The sequence below is a fragment of the Trichoplax adhaerens genome, genomic scaffold (assembly GCF_000150275.1).
Source record: "Trichoplax adhaerens TRIADscaffold_37 genomic scaffold, whole genome shotgun sequence".
In the NCBI taxonomy this organism is placed as follows: domain Eukaryota; kingdom Metazoa; phylum Placozoa; class Uniplacotomia; order Trichoplacea; family Trichoplacidae; genus Trichoplax; species Trichoplax adhaerens.
Window position 1 is genome coordinate 245,300 of NW_002060977.1, and position 23,312 is coordinate 268,611.

Here is a 23,312-nt window from a genome sequence, read left to right on the forward strand (position 1 = left end):
TTATACAAAAAGTCATATTAAGAGATAATTCAGTGTTTGAATGATATCAATTGTAGTATATACCTTTAAACTGTTCTTAAATTTGCATTACTTGTTCGAGATTAAATCATAACAAATTGAAAGTATCAGATCTTTGTGAAGATTTTACTATGCATGTAATATGTGTTACATTCATGAATTATTAAAATTACCTTAGTATCAATTCCTCTATGTACTTATATAAAGATGCCTCTGCTTTTAACTATTATTATTACCTGAAGATTATAATGGAAATATATTTGGTACATTTCTGTAGTAAATTATGAAATAGTTAGACGTGCAGTATTCAGAAGCTGATGAAGAGACGCTTTGAGTAATAAATTTACTATTCTTAATTAATATTATAGGCCATAATTGATAACCTACCAACTGTATTCATGTTACATAAAGTTAAGAACTTAACGTAGTAGCTATTAGTCTACCTCAATGGTATAACTGTTGAGAAATGAAAATTATAATAGCACTTCCTCCTGCCTATTTGTATACTGCGATATGGCATTTAAAGGACTAGTAAATTATTAATAGCCGCTTTGGATTTGTTAATCAGCTTTCATAATTACAAATATTACCATTTTCATGATCATCCATAATCTCATCCAACTCCAGTACTATTACCATATTATGATACTGCTTAGTAGAGATGTTAGAGCAGTTTTATCGGCTTAATCTTCTCTAGTCAGTTTCTGATTTAAACATATTATGTATTTATTTGGATATAATACAATCCAACTATCTTGTATTAGTTACTGAGATATCTATGTTTATGAGTAGTGTTGTCTTCGTTAGGTTATGGCATTTAAGATCATGATCTAATTAATACATGGTTCAAGACATAACTTAAAAGATTGCTTATTATGTTACTTTGTTACAAATTGATTTCTTGACAATTAATGATTACGTATGGTTAAAAATGTTAATTTACGCTTTGGTTAAAGTATGGCTGAGATAGTGACTTAATAATTCTAAAATTGACCAATATAACATTAACTATTCGTAGCGTAAAAGAAATAGATTAAAATAAATGCAAGTGATTTTACTTATTGAAATTCATAATAATAATTGTTATATTTATTCTAATTTAATTCATGCTTTACTTATAGAAATCTAGAGAGCAATGAGATAGTGTCGATATCTCGTGAAATATTTGCTGGATTGCCTATGCTAACTTACCTGTTAGTATCCATATAAGTAACTTTCTTTTACAGAGTAACTTTTGTGTAGCAACCATAGCACACTTCCAAATCATATGGTAACTTATCTAGGAAATATAAATTAGCTACTAATTGAATAGAATTTGAGTACATGATTTGATATAAGAGAGAAGTTTAGTTTGCTACAATCTGCTGACGAAGAGGGAATCGTTAAGTATTTAGAGTTATTCTGGAGGTAGATAGCGTAGACGACAGACCTGATTGCGGCTCGTAGTGCTCAATTACTAGTTCTGATTAAATTTTTTCGATGCAAACTGAGATTTGTTATGCTTATAGGGCGTTGATTTTTGGTGAGAGGCAACTCTTCAATTTAGACAGTTAGATAAATAAAGGATCTTGAATATTAATTTAATAATTTGAAATCAATTTATAGCAACATTGGATCCAATAATATTAATAGTATCAGCAGTATTGCTTTTGCCACGGATTTTAACCTGAAAACACTGTAAGTTGGTGTTAGAAGATTTACAATAAAATTAAACAAAATTTTTCTAAAAAGTTAAGGCTTATACGTACAATTATAGGATAGACTATACATAGATTGATGGTTTTCGATTTAAAGGAATCAATTTGATCATTGAAAGGCAGTAATTAGAACCTTTTTCGTGGCCTATAAAAATAATATTGTTTCATTTCTGAAATATTCCAGTGTAATGTCTTACAACAATTTTACAAGCATTAGCTTCGGACTTCTTGAAAATTTAGCTACGATGACAGATCTGTAAGAACATATCATATTATACGATGTAACAATTGATAGCTATTTCAAATTTTAATTTAAATCCTACTAATGTCGTGATAAAAAAATTTAATTCATATTCTATATTTGTAATCCATTGCAATAAAAACTGATAGTAGATGTTTCGATTTCATTTTTAGTAATTATGATAGCAATAACTTGGATTCAATATATCCAGAAGATTTATCTTATTTGCGTAGCGTCCAAAAAATGTAAATAAATGTTACTAGCATAATCATAAATCAGCTATACAGCATGAAAAAGTATTTTATTTTGTACACAAGTACAATATTGTATACCGATGATAAATAATTTATAAATTGAAGAACTTGCAGAGTGTATAAATCGTTAAATTTAATTTATTCGCGTTTGCCATAGTATAACCGTAAGCTGATATTTTTTTATTAAATTAGTTCTTTAGCCGAGAATAGATTAGCACTTCTATTTCACAATACCTTTCATGATCTTAACAATTTGGAAGAAATGTAAGTAAACCCTCAAGTTAGTTTAAAGTTGACAAAATATAATATAAGAAAACTCTTATCATTCATAGAATTACGAATTACATATAAATTTTGATTGCAAATTTAATAAAGTTTAGCCTTATATTTTAAAAATGTATGAATTAGGTATTGAGCTATTGAACGATTAATTTCTTTTTTATTATCATAATTATGATTTTTCGATATGTATATATATATATATATACAATATTAGATACTTACAAAACAATGAAATTGAGGTGATCGAGGATGGAGCATTTCATAATTTGCAGAAATTATCGATATTGTAAGCAATTTCTAGGGATCGTTCTATTTTAAACGCTCTTATGGTATTACATAGAAACTGAAATTTTAATGATGATGAAGTTGCCTTTGTATGAAATTCTTATTCCATACAGTGATTGTTACAAATTGAAACTTGTAACGAGGAATAGTTAAAGTATTTTAGAAATTATACTAGGAGTCTACTGTCAGGTCTGTCTTCCCTGACCGTAACCTGCAGTACGACTCTAAATACTAACGAACTCCTATCAAATATCATTTTTACGTTATAATGTAAATCAGTTTTAGTAGAATTAAAAAAATCGAATGACAATTCTTCAAAATCATAAGCTAGCTATTTCATACTAAGAAGGGATTCATACAAGTCTGATAACCGAGTTCTGAATTTTGTTTAAGTATAATGTGCTGTCTAGCATACGTTCCCCTTCATTTTAACGGGTAATTGATCAGTAGTCATAATTATTCGTGACGCACATCTCTCTATTACAAACTTGACGTAGGAATAAGTAAAGCGCTTCATTCTTTTCTAATTTTGCACATGGCGAATTTTCTAATCTTAAGGAAATTTATCCTTTTTTAAATGATCTGACATCTGACTGGCTGTGTATTGTAATAGTTTACGTACTATTGCGTGTATATTAACATTTGAAATAATGCGCTAGAAATGTTCCCTGATAGATCATGCTCGGCATGTGAATAAATTTCTAATCTCGGCACAGAATACAGGCGACGAATAATACTGAAAAAGTTCGCAATAATGTATTAGAACATATAACACATCTGTAGTTACTAAGCGAGTCAGTTGGCGCTTATAGACGGCTGCTAAAGTATGAATTGTTGCCTAGTCTGTAAATAAATCCGCATGTAAACTATAAGATTTTATTGAAATTTAATTGATATATCATTGTAAATTAATGGCAATTTACTGAATCTTAGTTAGCATGTTTCCTTACTCGAATTGTTCCCGTTTACGTGTATAGAGACCGACTTCTTCGTAAACAACTCTAGTCCATTGACTGTCCTTTACTAAGATATTATTTTTCAACTACAATATTCCTAACATAGCTGTTCCATTAGTAAATATTTTTACTTTTAATCAACTGCTCATATTTGTTCTTAATCTTAATTTACGAAAAGTTATGCTCATTTTAACTATTTTGAACTAGAAATTACTAATCGTTTTATTTTCTACGGATAGCAATCACCTTTACCAAATATATTACAACCAGCTATAATAATAATTGCAATAATGCATTAAACATCATAGCTAACAATGCAGTTTTAGATTTCACTATTTTGCAATAACTTAAAAGATATTTAAATATTGAGGTAACACCGTACCATAAATGCAGAAGTATTTTTTATTGATAAATGAATTCATGTAAAATATTCTTTCATGAATTAGCTTAAGCAGGCTGATTAATTTGAATCATGAATAGGATCTACGAAATCGAGACATACTCTTCGTAGGATGTTATTTTCTGTATCTAATAGCATATGATACCGTACAGTATTCTAACATAACAGCTATTTCTAACTCTATATTCTCTACCGAAGTGTACAGTACATAAACAATAGACTTATTTTTCGACAATAATATGCATTACTAACGGACCAATTGCCAAATTATAATGTTCAGTTGTAAAGATCTAATGATTACGATAACACGAAAATATTATTACACAGTAATTATATTTGTAATTCTATTAATGTCTGAATTACTAGCTTATTACTTAATATTGGTAACATATGAAAACTGTTTGGTATTTATATTTTAAAAAAGCAATTGTTGATTAGGATAGATCGATTGAACGTACAATATTAATAAAATTGATCTCTTTCATATTAGGAAATTAAGTCGCAATATCATTGCTGAGATCAGTTTACCGTTTTGGTCTTTGCCTAACTTGCGAAAGCTGTAAGTCTAATAATCATAATAAGTGCCCATCCTAAATTCTGGCAATTATACTACAGAAAAAATTAGGTTTAAGCTTTGCAATTTGCTAAGCTAAGAAATTGTCATAATTAATACATACAGTTCGTTTTTCGGTTATTCCTTAAATAGCTATAACTTGAGAGTATTCCCCTTTAAAATAGTTCTATAAATTTTATAGATTAATGTCCTCTAATACGGCTTTGCTTGGAGAATTATTATTTGCGATGTTAATTAGAGTTCTAACTGCTAAATTTGGTAACTTTGACTCAGTTCATTCATAATTTCTTAGTCCATGATTCTGCCATCTACTAGAAATATCTTCTAATAACTAATCAATAAGACAGCAATACAGTAATAAAGTAGAGAAAAACTACAAAATAAAACCTTAGAACAGACCGATATACCATTTGAGTTCTTACTTAATGATATAAAACAGTGTTAGTGTCTGATTAAGGGAATTGCTGGTACTCCGAGTATTAGAGCTAATATATGGATTAGACATGTCCAACTAGGTTTACTCTAGAAACTTAGGTATTTAATTTGTTTGATTCTTATAATTAAAGAATTGTAAATAAGTCGTAGAGCGACGAAGTATGAAATTTATATATAGTTTATAGAAACTAGCTTTTTTAAGCTGTATTTCCCTCGTGCAAAGAAAAGAGCTTGCCAAATATTAATTGTTATTCTTTTATCATTGCTAATCTATGTATTTCGGCAGGTTTTTGGATCAAAATGCAATTATTTATAGTGACATTGTCAACGGTACTTTTCAGAATCTTACTGGTTTGGAACTATTGTAAGACCTAGTTAAAATTATATAAATAGCTTTTTAATTGCTTATGTTTTATTGCTTGCTTACAATTGTTTTATAAAAATCAATCTAAAGTTCAACTAAATTTAGAATATCAAAGCTAAATTTTACGTTATAAAACCACAAAGCATATCAGCAAGGAAACGCAAAATATTGCTATACCAGAATTGGTAGAATTTCTTTTAAATTTATTCATCATCATTAGTTTTATGTGGATTATCGCCAAATGCTATAACAGAGAGTCGGTGTTAAGCGTCTTTATGGTTTTATCAGTCAGCCAATCAGCTTATACGAAAAATTTAAGCTTGAAAAGATATGTAAAATTATTACTTTCCTGAACAGTTTTGCCTAGGATAAAATCCTGCATTTATTATGTTTAGAGATTAATCAAGTTTAAAATAGTATTTTAGATTATGGTACATTCTTTACCTATAAATATGAAATTTGGTTTATCAGGCTTCATTCTAACGAGCCTGATGACTGAAGAGTAATCTATATTACACGTGAGAAGAATTAAAAATATTTATAAGATTTTTCGACTGTAAAGCATTTACGAAAGGACATTAATTTCTTCGTTTTTCTTACAGATATCTTGCTACAATTACTGTACTATTGCAACATTACTAGTCTTTTTAGGCTGATTCTTGCTTTACAAATTTTTTTCGGTGTTTTCGATATTCAATTGAGAATATGAGATCTAAAGTAGTATCTAGTTTAAATCAAACGATAAATGCACATACTGCTTGCATTTATATTCTCATTATTAAGATAAAAGCTAGTAAACTGATCCACACTGTGATGGAGGGTTCGATATCTCAGAGGATTGAGATTTAGTCGCCATTTAAAATTATTACAACAAAGGGTTTATAAAAGTTATGCTTTATTGTAGGTTAGTAATGTGAAGTACAGTGAGGTAGTTACGGTAGACCAGCGTGCAAGCTGTCGTGAGTAACGAGTAGAAGTATTAGGCTGTGAGAGACTAACTAGAAGACTAACTGAGAGGCTAATGAACTCTGAGGTAGAAATCGCCAGTATTTATAGTTTTAAAGATAGAGCACATGCAGAGAATAGGATTGTGGAATTAGATACAACATTGTCACAAACTTATGTTGCGAACTACTACACTAAACTAATAGATTACTTATGCCTTGCTCCACTACACCTGGAGATCTACTGTATGGTAGTTCTTTACTACTTTCGGTCACACAGGGATAAGACTGTTCTAAAAGATTAGTATAGTTTTTATTAGTAGAGTAGCCGAGTACCTTCTCGTACACGATCTAATAAGGAACTCAGGAACTGAGCATTCGCTCATCCTTTTATACCATTCCACTAAATTTATGGTGCACACATAGTAACTTGACAATATAAGATTTACATGATTTGTATACGCGATAATCGCACGATAAATGCATGATAATCGCGCGTACGTGGCGGGTGCTAACGTATCGCCATTATTAATATCTACTGTATATAGGCTCTACTAATTAATTGCAAATACAAATTTGCCTTTTGTCGTCTAGCAATCTAGACATTAATATTCTTAATTTCAATTACGCTTACCAATATGATCCATTAGCTAAATACTGACAAAATCTATTTAATTAGCAAGTACGGTGCTTTGCTCCGTAACAAACATATACCATAACAGGTTACAAAATAGCAGATGATTGTAGAAAACAGCGAGTACCGTAATAACTAAATACAGTAGTCTATATATGAATGTAGAGTAAGCGGACTCTAGATCTGTCTAAATATAAAAGCAATACAACATGTCTATATTTAAGGGTAGAATATAGTTACAGTATATTCTAAATACACTACACACACGATCACTTCAATTTAACTCTTGAGAGAAGTATAGACCTAAAGCCTTCTATAGTATGTTAATGACGAAGAATTGCGATACCCGATAGTCAATTTTACAAAGGTACAATTTTAAATTATAATGTTAAGTAAGATCTGTCATGCATCGCAATATTGAAGAAAAATTACCGTGTTTTCAAATTTAAATATTACTTGAATTGCAACAGAAAGTGAAATAGTTACCTAAATTGATCTATTTCGAAATAAGGCATCATATTCTTTGCAGAGATTTAAGAGGAAATTATATCTCCACGCTGGGCAATCGGAGCTTTCAGGGACTAGGAAATTTAAAATATTTGTAAGTGCATTAAAAAACATACAGCTTACTGTATCTTATTTATTATAGCAAAATCAGACCTAGTATTCTACCAATAGGTTTAAGTTTAGAAAACTTGCATACATATTGGATCAATAACAATAATTGAACGATCAAAATATTAATTTTCTTAACTGTCTCATGGCTTATAAAAAATTACAATTATTTATCTGTATGGTTTCAACCTAAAATATTGGAAGGCGTCTCGCTGATAACATCATAATGACGATCGAGCCGGGAACATTTCAAGATTTGTCCAGCTTAGTATTTCTGTAAGGCTATTACAAATATGTTTATTATCATCTTGAATATAAACTGTGTCACAAAATTATCCTATGCAAGCTTTTAACACTCAAAGATTTCATTTTTAGGCTATTTCAAATGCAATTATAGTGAATATGCAATAATTTAAATTTTATATAATAAAATGTTGATAATATTAAAGTTTATGAAATCTTAACTAACGCTGTAATTTTGTTATTTAATATTATACTTAATTTTGTAGTGGACTTAAGCAAAATTTTATAGCGGAAGTGACTGATCAAAGCATAACAGGATTAAGCAATTTGCAACATTTGTTAGTAAAATGCGTTTAGGTTTTATATGCTATATCTAGTAGAAAATAAATATTTTGATTGCATGAAGCGAGTACTGTTATAAAATAATGTTAAAATGCTGCACGAATATGTGCAACTAGATAGACACAAATACTTTACGGTATCCTGGAATTTTATTATTACACTAATGTTTCAGTTCGAACTATTATGAAAGTAAACTATTTTTAATGTATCAGATAACAGGAATACTGATTTATTTAAAGAAAAAGTTAACAATAGGGTTCAATATTTGTCAAAATTTCTTAATCTGATAATAGTAATAACAGTTAGCGGTTTTGGCTCTTAGCTTAATTTATCTCAATTTTTGTAGACTAATTATAAAATATAGAATATAATTGACGTATTACAAATATGATTTAGAGATTTAGCCTCTAATTCAGTATCATACGTGGCTTTGACCAGCTATAATGGCCCGGCGAAATTACAAACTTTGTATGTCATACAATATGAAATGTTAAATAATGATTTGTTTAAATCTGGCTTAAAGAATCTATGACTGAACAAATTTGGAAATTCTAGTTTCTTACGCCTTAATGTTTTAGAAATAATGACATAATTCCTATATTATTCCTCAAGTTTATGTTGCAATAACTATGGTTTTAAAACGTTGATATCGGACTTTATTATGTTACAAAGGAAGCGTACAATTTTACAATGATTATATTTAATATTATTGAGAAATTCAGCGGCTGATATCATCATTTATTAATTCAGAAACTTGCGAAGTATGAACTTGTACAGCTTGGAAAATTTGAATGTTGATACTCTTTCCCAAGTAAAGGAAATGTAAGCATTCTGGTAGAAAAAATCATATAATCCATGATTCCTCATAAAGTTTACATTTACAAAAAAGAATTAAGGAATTAGAAATGTTGAAGATTTAACTCGGTTTATTCAGTGATTTATATAGGAATAAAATAAGGAGACTGGAATGGTCATCTACTTTTGAATATATTGATATCGAAAAACTGTATGCAGCTCTAGCATAATTCCACTAATTTTAAGCAAACAAAACATTCCATCTTAATTAAATTAACCTTCTTTCTTAATATTTTAATACCATTTTTAATAATGTATTCTGTGATTTTAAACAACAATTTAGAAATTTTTTGTGGTTGTTATCACAAACTTATGTTGCGAACTACTACACTAAATTATTAGATTACTTATGCTTTGCTCCACTACACCTGGAGTTCTACTGTACGGTAGCTCTATACTACTTACGGTCTATCACAAACCAGCTTCGCGACAAGGATAAAGTAAAACAAATCTCTAAATTACTATAGTCTCCGGGATTCAGTATCCCTTAACTACCTCACAACAATTTAGACGCCTTTGATTCTACGTTAAACTCAACTGGACAATTGAGAACTACTTTATTCAATTATCTGACGGCATTACAGCACTGCATTTAATTTACTGTAACACATTTATAATTAGAGTAATTCGTATTGTAAGTAACTAGTTGTAATATATTATCACTATATTATATTAACCAAATTTAGATAGCTATTTCTTCACGGTAGTTCGTACCGTGAAGACGGTCACACAGGGATAAGACTGTTCTACAAGATTAGTATAGTTTTTATTAATAGAGCAGCCGAGTACCTTCTCGTATTTGATCTAATAAAGAACTCAGGAACTGAGCATTCGCTCGTCCTTTTATACCCTTCCACTAAATTTGTGGTGTACACATAGTAACTTGACAATATAAGATTTACATGATTTGTATGGGAGGACAAGCCTCAATAAACTATATAGTTTACTATATATATACAAGTACGTAAACAACTTTAATTAGCAATAACTAATTAATAGCCAATTAGACCCTTAAGGCTCAGCACGATAATCGCACGTTCGCAGCGGGTGCTAACGTGCCGTCATTATTAATATCTATATAGGCTCTACTAATTAATTGCAAAATGCATTTATGCCTTTGTTGTCTAGCAATCTAGACATTATTAATATTCTTAACTTCAATTATCAATTACCAATATGATCCATTAGCTAAATACTAACAAAATCTATTTAATTAGCAAGTACGGTGCTTTGCTCCGTAACAGCTGTTTAATTACGACTGTACCTAGTAGTTTTTAATGTTGTCTTGATTTTAATTGAATGTCATTAAAAGGAATTTGGAGTTTAATGGTCTAATTGAAATCAAAAGTATAAACAGAATCAGTTCTCTTCAATTCCTGTGAGTGTTCAGTACTGTACTGCGTAAAAAATTAATACGTGTCATTGGATCGTTTTCATAGAAATGAATTTCTTTCTGTATTAAATAAAACATTCAAGTGTGACCGTTTTGGATAATTTTGATTTTACATAGCTTTATTTTATAATAATTAGCAATTTATCCTATAATCAAATACGCTCATTCTCAGCAGTTTCCCTTATGAATTTAACCTCTCTTTCGGTGTTGTAAGTATCATTAAACAGATCAAATTCGATTTTTCCACGATGTTCTAGCATATGTTATAGTTTAAACATTTTTGTGATTATAATGGCATGCATGTATGGCAATACTTTAAAAAGAAATTTTAATTACCAAAACAAGGTCTTTAAGACATAATCTTATAAAGAAAGTTATGAAGACAGATGTGAAAAACACCATAAATCTTAATAAGATTAAGAAACTGTAAGTGTTTTGATATTGTTTTATAATGTGATGGATATTGGAAATAGATGCAATTTTATGGAAGTTGATAGTCGTCCTCTGATTATATCATTATATGACATACCAATTATCGCGACTGCTTTCAATTATAACAACATACTACGACTACTCTTGCGACACAGGAAATATTACAATACTGATAGTAAATATCGCTTTAATCGACAAATTACTTCCCTAGCCTGCGATACAGTTGCTGTAGTCTTTACGAAGTACGCATGCTTACGTGCGATATAATATAGCGTAACTCTGTTCGCATTTTATTGATTCTATTTATATACTCTATTAGTCGTTTTATGCATGTTTTTTGGGCTATCAGCATATTTTCAATAACAATAATGTTATTACGATTAAGTAATCGTATACGGATATTTAAAGTAATAAACAATTTCATATATAATTTTATCACGATTACGAGTTCTATCTAGTTTTTATATTCCAAATACCTTCTGGAAACATTTATTGTTCCGTCATAATATCATAAGGGTTTACTTTATCACCAGCAACAACAATTCCTGAAGTAGTGCTGTATATTTCTAAGAAGTTTAAAACAAAATATTGTCGTAAACTATATATCTATATAACGCTAAGTTATTTTCATGACTGTGACAAAACGGTATCGTCAGCATAAGTTAGTGCGAAGAGTCCATTAGAGTATTGGTTTTATTAACATTAGTCGTATTTCGTTAGCAATTTTCCCTTAGTGAAGTATTAGCTTTAAGTTACCTTCATTAATTGAAATCGTTTTCAAAAATGAGGAATAAACATAAGATTTGCCTTTTATACATTAAATTTTAAATTTTCGTTGATAGACCGTATTTAAAGTACAATTCTGAAAAGCAGTCAGCTTGTTATGCATAGATTTTCTTTATATGTTTTATGCCATGGCTCTCTTTAACTACTTTGAAATTTCATAATTAATAATCATAGAAGACTAAATATTCTACGTTTTGCAATTTTAGTGATATTTCGAGTAATCGTTTACATCAAATTGAAGATGGGTCATTTATAAATGCTAAGAATTTAAAAACCCTGTAAGAAATAATTTTGACAGCGGAAGGCCTTTTAAAAATTAGTAGCAATTATTTTAATACTTTACGACCATCGGTTGTTCAAATATAAACCTTTAAAATGCAAGCCTTCTAATTGAAATTATTGCGAGTCCTATCTTTCTTTTTATTTTCTATAGCTATATAAATGATAATGATATAAGAAATATAGCATTTACAAAAGATATTTGGAGTTTAGAAAATCTGTAAGTATTCTTAAATGGACACCTTTCGAGGAGTGTAAGAAACTTGCAATTTGGATAGTTAGCTAATTGCTTATCTAATCCTAGTATAATTCAAAGCAAAAGGGATTTTCGATATTTTAAGTAGAAATCCTTGAATTTCAATTATTATGAGCTAAATTTAAACACTTTTAGGTTTACTAGTACTTCTGATTTTGGAAGCGCACTAGTATACGCTACTTCCGTATTAATCATTCGCAGAAATTGTACGTAAGACTGCAGATTATTTGACTGGGTAATTTAGCCTTTATTCTAATATATCATTTAGATATGCATCCAGCAATAAATTAGAAGAATTATCAGGAGTGGTATTTTCAAGTCTCGTACATTTGAAAGTTCTGTAAGTTTTCAATTGCAGCCGATGCTGTATTACCACATAATGATGTTATATTTATGATCCAACCAATATCAATTAATACCATCGTAAATTCGTAATCATTCGTCAATATTCTTTCGCTAATACATGTGTAATATGCAAATCGGAGGATATAATATATTTTAAATGCGATCTTTTAATGATAACTAATAGCAACTCTAAATCTTCAGTTATAGTATCATCGCGTTCCCATAAATAAAGGGTTGATGCAAGATCTTTAGCAAATTTGATAAATGTATTAAATGGCTCACATGTTAGTCAAGAGGATATTAGTGAGATGATATTTTGCTAATGTAACAATTAATAGCTGATACGGTATAATTAGATATGCTAAATAATTTAATTGACCAATAATATAATGCTTAAGAAAGAGTTAATAACTATAAAACATTTTCTGTTATCTTGCAATAGTGATCTATCCACTAACAACTTCAAAACAATTGATTCTGAAGCCTTAACTTCTCTAAAAAGCCTAGAAGAATTGTAAGACAAAACTCTTTAATTCATTTTCTTTCCGTTTTGTCACTATACGTATAAATTTTATGATATGGTATTGTAATTATGTGATGTAACTGATCACGAATATCCAAAATTTGTAGAAGATTAGACTTTATAAGATCTTACACAAATACAATGTACATACAGATCTACTGTAGCCGAATATATCTATTAAATACTTCTAGAAAGAACTACTAGAACAATCTTAGTTGCCAGCTTATATGCTTTTTGTAGCATTCGCAGCTACAATCAGCCGAGCAACATCCTACCTTATTTTATACATAATCAAATTATTATTAGTAATAACATTTTACAGTGGACCATCACTAATCCAATTCTAATCCAATATTCTATTACAATATTTACTACATATTATTTCTACCAGTTAGAGTAAGATAATTTAATCCTATTCTAATATATGAATTACAATCTATGTTTACTTCTAACCTTAATAGTAACTAGACATTCTACCGTATTTAGTCATCTACACTCTAGCATAGAATCTTCCACTACAGTCCATGGTCATTAGCTATTAAATAAATCTTAAGATAAATATATGAAGTCAAGCTTCTGTAAATCATACTTAACGTGAATAATAGTCTACAATCCTATGTCACAAACCAGCTTCGTGACAAGGATAACGTTAAACAAACCTCTAAAATTACTATAGTCTCCGGGATTCAGTATCCCTTAACCACCTCACAAGAATTTAGACGCCTTTGATTCTACATTAAACTCAACTAGACAATTCAGAACTGCTTTATTCAACTATCTGACGGGCTTATATACCCTTCTACAGCAGCTAACATTTACGAGTCATCTTATAAAAATACTTACGTGAGAACATCTACTAAATAATTTTTCACAGTCGGACTACAATATGTCCATTCACAGAATCATTTCAGAGCACATTGCAGCATAGCATTAAATTTACTGTAACACATTTATAATTAGAGTAATTCCTACTGTAAGTAACTAGTTGTAATATATTATCACTATATTATATTAACCAAATTTAGATGGCTATTTCTTCACGGTAGTTCGTACCGTGACATCCTAATACTATGTTACGTCACAAATTGTTATACTAAACTAAATGACAATCAAGTTATTAAGTTTATTAATTTAATTGCCAATGGCAAGACTACTACCACAGTATTGTATAGATAATTACACAACAAAGATATTCTGCGTACAACCATTGAACTAGATTCAAGAATCGGCTTCCTTGGACAATATATATAAATAAATGTCTAAAAGCTTTATTAGCCAAAAGAATTATTTTTACACTATTTATAGCTTCAATGATACACACATTATCTCTACCCTTAAAAAATCGAAATTAATTCCAAATATCTTAATGTCAATATAAAAACTTAATTTTGCTAGTGACTGAGCATCTTGACATCAAAACCACTTCTAGGACTCTTCTTAAATATAAATAAGTAGTCTATATGTAAAATTTCAGGAAATAAATAGCTGAGAAAAATAGAAATTTTTAAATCGATCTGATTATGAGAATCTTACAACTGAGTAATGGTTTAATTTTTTTATTATTTCCCTAATCAGATATTTGGAAGATATAGGATTGAAGAGTCTATCTAGAATTAATTTTGCGGAACTTAATCTATTGAAAAAGCTGTAAGTTATGAATGCATAGAATCTGTAAGATAAATTTACAGCTGATAAATAATTTTAGTAAAAAAACTAAAGGGTATTTTGTTTTGCACATCATAGTATAGTACCGTGATGCGTTGTGCAAACAGTATGATACTCAAAATCTTAAGAATCAATTTTTCGTTTTTCATCAATTATTATGTTAGCTTGTAATAGGTTAATTTTGGCCTCTCATGGTACATTATATTTACTTAAATTAACACGACCAACTTTCACGCAAATAGATCTGTATCTAATTAATTAATTGATTACAATATTTTGTTTTAGTTATTATTTTGACATAATAGCAGCGGCTGCATATATCGCAAAGAGTTTTAAAGCCATTACCCTAAGCTTCGTATTTTCTTAAATCATGTTTCCACAACTACCCTTGCAGCACAAGAAATATTACAATACTGATAGTAAATATGCAGTAATCGACAAAATTATTTCCCTAGCCTGCGATACAGTTACTGTAGTCTTTATGAAGTATGCACGCTTACGTGCGATACAATATAGCGTAACTCTCTTTGCATTTTCTGGACTCTACTTATATACTCTATTAGTCGTATTAAACATGTTTTGGGGGCTATCAGCATATTTTCAATAACAATAATGTTATTACGATTAAGTAATCTTATACGGACATTTGAAGTAATAAACAATTTCCTACATAATTTTATCACGATTACGAGTTCTATCTAGTTTTTATATTCCAAATACCTTCTGGAAACATTTATTATTCATTCATAATAAACTAGATAACGCAATGTACGATCTATACGTCAATTCCTAGAACCACCTATCAAGGAACGATATCTGCACTATCAGAAACGCTTTTGCTCTACTAGCGGACTACGCAAAGATTTAGACGCCTCGTATTTTACGTTAAATACTAAGTTAAAGAATTAATTTTATTACACGATATATTACGTTTATATACTCTTCCTCAATAGTTCGTGAGTCATAGTTAGTAAGATCAATTTTGGAAACATTCACTGAATTAGAAATTAATTTTAGCTACTGCTCCCTAATACAGACAACAGTGATCACGAATATAAACATCTGATGACTAATACAGAATATTCAGATTACGATATGTCCTAGCACGAGATATTTCCACGATAATTTACAATCTACTATGAATAAGTTGCAATCGCAATGATTCGAACTGTAATAGAAGTCGACTAAAAAGGGTAGGCTAACAAATTTATCCTAACATAGATATTTCTACTCTAATACAGTATATAACACTGTCACAGACCGTAAAATATTTACTATATACGTCAGATGTAGAAAACTTTGGCTACATTTAACAACAGTATTCCATCGTAGTGAAACTCGTACCTCTTATTGTGCTCAAAGAATGGGTAAAAGCTAGAATGGAACGGACTTTTTAGGTGTTGTACATTCAATTTAATTGTCAGTAATATAGCAAGCACCAGCTAACAAATATTTCTGTAATAGCAAATCAACAGTTCTAGGATAACAAAGCTTGCTCTATATCTAGATATACTGATTTTATTACTTGGAGATTATAAACAGCAGTTTTAAAATTGTTCGGTATTGCTTAGATTATGAGGTTTGCTGCCGGCGTATTATTGAAAAAAATTTAAGGTTACATATTTTTGTATGAGACAAAAATATTGTGTCACCATAATAAAGATGCGACTTTTACGTATATAATTATTTTTTATGAATTAAAAATAATTTTTTCTAAGTCTGTTTCTTGAGAATGTGTTAACAGCAATAATTAAAACTATATGTTTATCTTATCTAGCCAATGTGCCTTGACTACATTTTTAAAAATCAATACTCACCTATCTAAAGTAAGACTAACCTTGTTCATCATAATAATAGTATTCTTGGAAATAATGATATCGAAGCCATTTTTCAACATCAGTTTAGCGGCTTAAATGATCTTCAAGTTCTGTAAGTAATCGATATCAAAGAACAATTTTAATTCTGTTGCTTATATTTTATAACTAATTTAAATGATGTTCTTGCTTAAAATTTTTGTCTATGGTATTACGACTATAAATTTTAGCTTGCTTTAATTTATCCTGAACTCATCCTTGTTTGTAGCGATTTGTCCAAAAATTTAATAATTAAGGTGCCTGATGACACTTTGCAAAACATGATAAGTCTACAGACACTGTAAGTAATGTTAATTTAAATTAATATTTTATTGTATTTAAAATTAAAATTGATGAGATTGTAGATTTCGGTTAACAATACAAAAGTCGTTAAACTAGATTATTTTATAAAATTCTCTAAACTTTAAAACCAATTTTTTCAGTTATTTGAATGAAAACAAGTTATCTGAATTTGACGCTCACATCATCTGCTCAAATCGTGATATATATCACTTGTAGGTCGTATATCATAGCCAAATTTTTTTGGGTTGATTTTATTCTTATATGTTTGTTTTTGACACACGTATCATGTACCTGAATTATCTTTTAAAAATGCCACTAGATTACAATATCATAATCTTAATCAGTTAAATTTCTCGACCTATGAAGAATTGAATATTATGATATATTTTCTTGAATCATTTGTTTTATTCATTAAAGTAACGAAGGGATTACTTCCAAAGGCAGTTGTGCCTGTTTATAAGTATGAGCCTTCTAGCAGTTTGAACTCCTTCATTTTAGTTTTCTTTGCAAGTAACTTCATTAAATAACATTAATTAATAAATTAATAATTGAGGATCCTCAAATCTAATTCCGTGAAGCTGCGATAACGGCGATTAAAACACAAACGAATAAGGAATATTACAGTATTAATCTTGTTCCATCAATCCAGTCGACATAAAAATTTGTTTGACGTACATAAATCACTATGCCACATTTTTGGTATATAAAAAATTAGTCGGGAAAATCGTATAGAGTCACTGCTAGACATATTTTAAGTCTCATAAAGGCTGTTAGCGGCCTGAGTAGTAGTAAAAATTTATTTGTATGAGTTAATAACAGTCCAAAATAGCAGCAAAATGGAGTGTCATTTCGGAATCTAATACATTTAATTTGTAATTAAGTTCAAGTTACTTAAGATAAACTAATAGGTTTCGGTGAGTTTCTCAATCATAACGTGATAACTTATCTGAAACGTTCAAACAAGACTTTTCTTAGACTCGGTCAAAACTAACTAATTACTAAACAGTACAAAAATTATTACGTAATGAGAATACAGATCTTCACTACACAACTTTCACGATAAGATCGAGAAGAATATCATTCAGCAAATATATGGCAAAGACATAACCGTTAAGAATAATAACACTGCGCTGCTATCTAAGCAGAATAGAATATGCTCTTAAAATGCTACTAATATTAGAAAGAATCTAGCTATCGATCTTCTTATTATACAAGTGCCTAGATGTTTTAAGTACTTTACTCGAAAATAAACAGAATTTCAATTTTAACTTCGTGACTAACCACTAGGCTATAGTTACATATTATCGCAAGATTACGTAATACACCACCCAAACGCCCTTTCTACTTATTAGGTATCACACAGTACTGAATAGAAAGCGTTAAATACTAAGACTTATGAATAACTAGAAGGAATAATTACTGCATATGAGTAAATCCAAATGCAGATTGAAGATCCTAAATTAAGATTTTTATTTATTAATTCATGTCTTGCCTAAATGCTATATTAAGATGTCAGATTGTTTCAAACTAAGCAAATTTTTTATAACAATCAACAATTCAGGAGTTTACAATCAAATCAAATTAGAAAGGTTATAGACAGACGATGTCTCGGAGGCTACACTAATTTACGAAAGTTGTAAGTTCCACAATTAAACAGCTCAAATAAATTCTTGTTTTACTCGGCCGTGAAAAATTTTAATTTTAAAATTCAAAATATTATGCGTAATTTCTAATTTTATACTGTGATTTACTGTATGGCACGTTTACATAGTTGGATATAAGAAGTAGCTTTTTCTTCTGTTCGAATAGAAATATGAATAACAATCTACTTGACGACACTTTTGATCAAAGCTTGAAAAGTGCTGACCTATTTCAATATCTAGACGATCTGTAAGGAAGAATCTTACAAATTTTGACGTACTATCTTAAATATTAGCAATTTAGTATTGAAAGGTACATTATCTGTAAGTTAAGTGCTGTATCCGAATTTATCCTCCGCTGTTTAGAACTAAACTACTAGTATGTAGAACTAAATCCGCAACTTCATTTATGTAGTACGGACAGTTAATCAGAAATATTGTAAATTTTTAGCTCTTGATCAGAAATGGGTGTTAGTAGAAATAGTGTACAGGTATAAATTTTTAATATTTATTGTTGCTTAATATTGTTAGAAGACTTAACATGGCCTAGAAATTTCATTATTTGTAATAGATTAACCTTTAAGCTGCATTTGCCAAATAGGATAAGAAATGATTTACGGTTTTACATAATACTGTGTTACCTTTTTTCTGAAGTTGGTTACTAAGTTTATGATTTTTACATTGTTTAGAAATTTAGGCCGTAACAAAATTACTCACTTTCCAAAACATTTGATATCAATTTCCAGAAAAAATTTGCGGACATTGTAAGAAAATTCTTTTTATCTTAATATTATTTTTGATAATCGTAGAAAATTATTGGCCGCAATAGAGGGAAATAAAACTTAACAAATGAGATATCGCAACTTATGTCGTAGGAATATCGGGTACAACAAAATAGCAAGTAGAATTGTTGTGAAAATTTTACAGAGCTTTCAACCATTTAATGACAAATTATGTGGAGAAACGAGTTCAATAGGTTGCAGACCATATTCCATGTAAGTTTTAAATCGTGTAACATACCTAATGAAGGTAACTTTTAATTTCATTTTAGTTTCAGCTTTTAACCAAATATTTAGCTTGTGAAGCATTCAGAATATATGATAAAATCTCAGTAAGACGTAGCTAATAAATCATTGGATAAATGTTGATGCTGTCGAAGTCTACTTAAGGAGCTTTTCTGTAGGAAACTGTGATATATACCAACCATGAATTTCCAAATTTTAGAAAAATAAGGGCTTTATTGAATCTTATACAAAGATTAACTACACACAGCTTTACTCTAGCCGAATACTACTACTAAAGACTTCTAGAACGAACTAACTGAATAATCTAAAGTTGTATGCTGTATACTTTCCGTAACATTCGCAGCTACAATCCGCATGGCAACCTTTTACCTTATTTTACACATAGTTAAATTATTATTAGTAAGATTATTCTACTGCGGACCATCATTAATCCAATATGGATACGACTACAGTACTTATGTAGACATCATTCACAACAGCCAAAGTACAATGAATTAACCATATCCTAATATATGATTTACAGTTTCTATTTTTACCTATAGCCTCATTAGTAACTCAACACCTTACTATATATAGTCATCTGTACTCTAGCATAGAGTCTTCTATACCACTACAGTCTATAGTTATAGCTACCAATTATCTCTTAGGATGAATATCTACCGTACATTATACTAAACATGGCTGATAGTCTACAATCACAATACTAGTTACATTGCAGAAACGCTGCTCAATTAAATTTAGGGTCTTAAATTCAGTGTTTAGTCCAAATCGTAACATCAGGGTAGACTAGTAATGTGTAAGCTAGATAAGTATGACATAAGTACGCATTCACTGCAACATTAAGTATGCTTAGAGTATGGTATTGAGGAGTTTGGTTAGGCTTGTCTATAATAATCAACTCTTAGTAGTCTCCCATTAAGTGAGACATTTTAAATGTGCAGCGTATAGCAATAAATAATTCAGTTCTCAATTCTTATTGCTGACTTAGAAAGATGATAATCAAAAAAAGTCATTAGCTATTTCTTATTTATTTTATCGACTATCCGGAATACGTGAGAGCGAATTTTTGAAAATCATCTCGAATGATCATAAGAAATATGTTCACAAGATAGATTTTCAAACTCTTAATTAGCTTTACAAGATATTATCTTGAATATTTCAACTTGTCAGACATTTCTACCACCATAAAATCTTCTCACTAATTTTCGAGAGTAAAATCTTCAAGTATGCGAATGAAATTTAATTGCTAAAAGTTATAGATGCTAAAATTTTCTTCATACGCTTTTGTAGTGATATTTCAGGAAGCAATTTAAAGATTCTATCCAGAGGAAGCTTTGCACATATTCAGAATAATTTGGTTGCATTGTAAATATAAACTAATATGTAACATACTACACTCTTAAAAATTTAATTATTATAACTGATTTAAATAGAGTATACGATGTGTCAGAAAGAGATTGTTAAAATATTCTTTTATTTAAGCTGAAATCAGATAAATATCAAAAGATTTTTCCTGATATAATTCTGTAACTATGGCGCTCTAGGTATTTAAACGACAATAACTTAACAAGAATAGATGTTTATGATTTGTTTAATGTTACCAATGATAAGCTGCAGGAATTGTAAGTTAAAAGATGATAATACTTAAATTTCCTTTCTTAACTTTTATAGCAAAATTTATTTTTATAGCTTAATTACCTATATCGTGAATATGCAATATTCGGACCTATTAGAGTTGCTAAAAATCAATTTTAAAGTAATCATTAAAACTATACTGCAGGCATTTAGCAAATAATGAACTAACAACAATTTCAACGAAAAGGAAATATAAGTTACAAGCCCTGATAGTCTTGTAAGTTTAGAAACTATTGATTTTAAATTAATTGAGATGTTGAAATCACTTTCTCTATACAGTTGCTATTTTAAGAGATATTAATTGAAATTCAATTAAAAATAGTTTTAGAATTTTATTGTAAATATTGAAAACTGTATAGTAAAAAATTTGTAACTTGTAATTTAATTTCCTAGAAATCTAAGAGGAAACAAAATCACCACCGTTTGTGGAAATCGTACTACATTGGATCTTTCTACTCCTAATGTTGAAGTGCTGTAAGTTCATAGTCGATAATCCAAGTGAATCACTTCTTATTTTCATCATATTTGCTTTTAAATAGAATTCTAGTAGCATATCGGTTTGACTCGGTATGGAATATGATTACGCCACTTGCTGTATCATTATGAGAATATTATTTCGAATAGCTACTTACACTTCTACTGGATCTGTTGTGATTTCTAATACTTAATTCATTTTTAAATTTTATCAAGAAGGATTGAATATGGTAGTTGATCAATGTATTTTTTAACATAGAAGTATAGTATATGGCAGGTATCTTTTAATGATTTATTAAGGAAAATGATGATTCCTTTAATGATATTGCAGGCAATTAGATAACAATTTTATAAGAAATTTGGAAAAGGGTTGCCTTTACAATTTTTTGAAACTGAAAGTTTTGTAAGTGATCTAAGATCGTAAGTTTTAATTAGATGATTGCTATAGCGCCTATAACTGTAAAACAATTAAGATAATTCCTTGATTCATCTCTTGTTTTACTAAAATCCAAAATCGGCACCTGTTACTCAATAAATGTGGAATTAATATAGTTTACACAAAATTTAAGAAAATTGCAAAAAGGGCAGCTTAGACTGCCTGAAATAATCAAACTAACAAAAGGATTTATAGGAATTACTAGCAACGCAAGCATTTCTACTTTTGTTCTAGCTTCTTCTATCACTAGACTTCTTAAATTCCACTAACTTCTCAACTACTTTACTGTCGATCTATTATAAGAATCGAATTTTACTTGCTATGCAGAGCAGTTGGTAGTATCAAATTAAAGAATTGTCACTTTTAAGTATTCCGAAATAACTGATAATTAAATAATCTGTAAAGAAAGATCTTACCTTAGATTATTAATCACTGGTAAATTAATAATTTAAGTGAAGTTTAAAATTGCACTATACGTAGATGATAAGGTTTCGTAACTATTACTGCAAGTAATAATCAAAATCAGTAATCAGCTAAGCATTTTCTATATGAACTAAATATCTTAGATAAATTACACTTTACATTACTGTTACAGTGTTAAATACTGTATTACAGTAGAAATAACTATGTTAGGATAATTCTGTTAGACTATCCTTATTTAGTTAACTTCTAATTTGGATATACTGTATTTTAATATAGCACTGACTTTTTATGACAGTGACACTTATACACATACTGAAACTAATAGTTATAATAGGGAATGCAAATCATCTGCTTACAGTTCGAATCATTGTGATTGCAATTTACTTATGGTAGACTGTAAATTATCATGGAAATGTTCCGTGATAGGACATATCGTAATCTGACTATTCTGTATTAGTCATTACATGTCTATGTTCGTAAATACTGTTGTCTGCATTAAGGGAGCAGTAGCTAAAATTAATATCTAATTCAGTAAATGATTCTAATGTTAATTGTATTAACTATGACTTATGAACTATTGAGGAGTAGTATATAAATGCAGTATATCGTGAAATAAAGAATTTCTCCAACTTAGTGTTTAAAGTAAAATACGAGGCGTTTAAGTCTTTCTGTAGTCTGCTAGTAGAGCAAAAGTGTTTGTGATAG

General features: G+C 29.3%; 2 protein-coding genes across 2 annotated transcripts; both read left to right on the plus strand.

Annotated features, from left to right (window-relative positions):
- Positions 1–1,903: 1,903 nt before the first annotated feature.
- TRIADDRAFT_62189 (uncharacterized protein) lies at positions 1,904–4,991 on the plus strand (the record flags this gene model as incomplete). Its single annotated transcript, XM_002118109.1, has 5 exons — positions 1,904–1,971; positions 2,403–2,474; positions 2,707–2,778; positions 4,624–4,692; positions 4,889–4,991. 5 exons carry the CDS (start codon positions 1,904–1,906, stop codon positions 4,989–4,991), a joined length of 384 nt encoding a protein of 127 aa, XP_002118145.1.
- A 7,272-nt stretch (positions 4,992–12,263) lies between these two features.
- On the plus strand, positions 12,264–22,155 carry TRIADDRAFT_62190 (uncharacterized protein; the record flags this gene model as incomplete). Its single annotated transcript, XM_002118110.1, has 13 exons — positions 12,264–12,283; positions 12,421–12,495; positions 12,554–12,625; positions 13,073–13,144; positions 14,729–14,800; positions 16,676–16,747; positions 16,901–16,972; positions 18,536–18,610; positions 19,490–19,609; positions 21,184–21,261; positions 21,420–21,491; positions 21,668–21,748; positions 22,080–22,155. The coding sequence occupies 13 exons, from the start codon at positions 12,264–12,266 to the stop codon at positions 22,153–22,155; spliced, it is 957 nt and encodes a 318-aa protein (XP_002118146.1).
- Between the last annotated feature and the right edge of the window lie 1,157 nt (positions 22,156–23,312).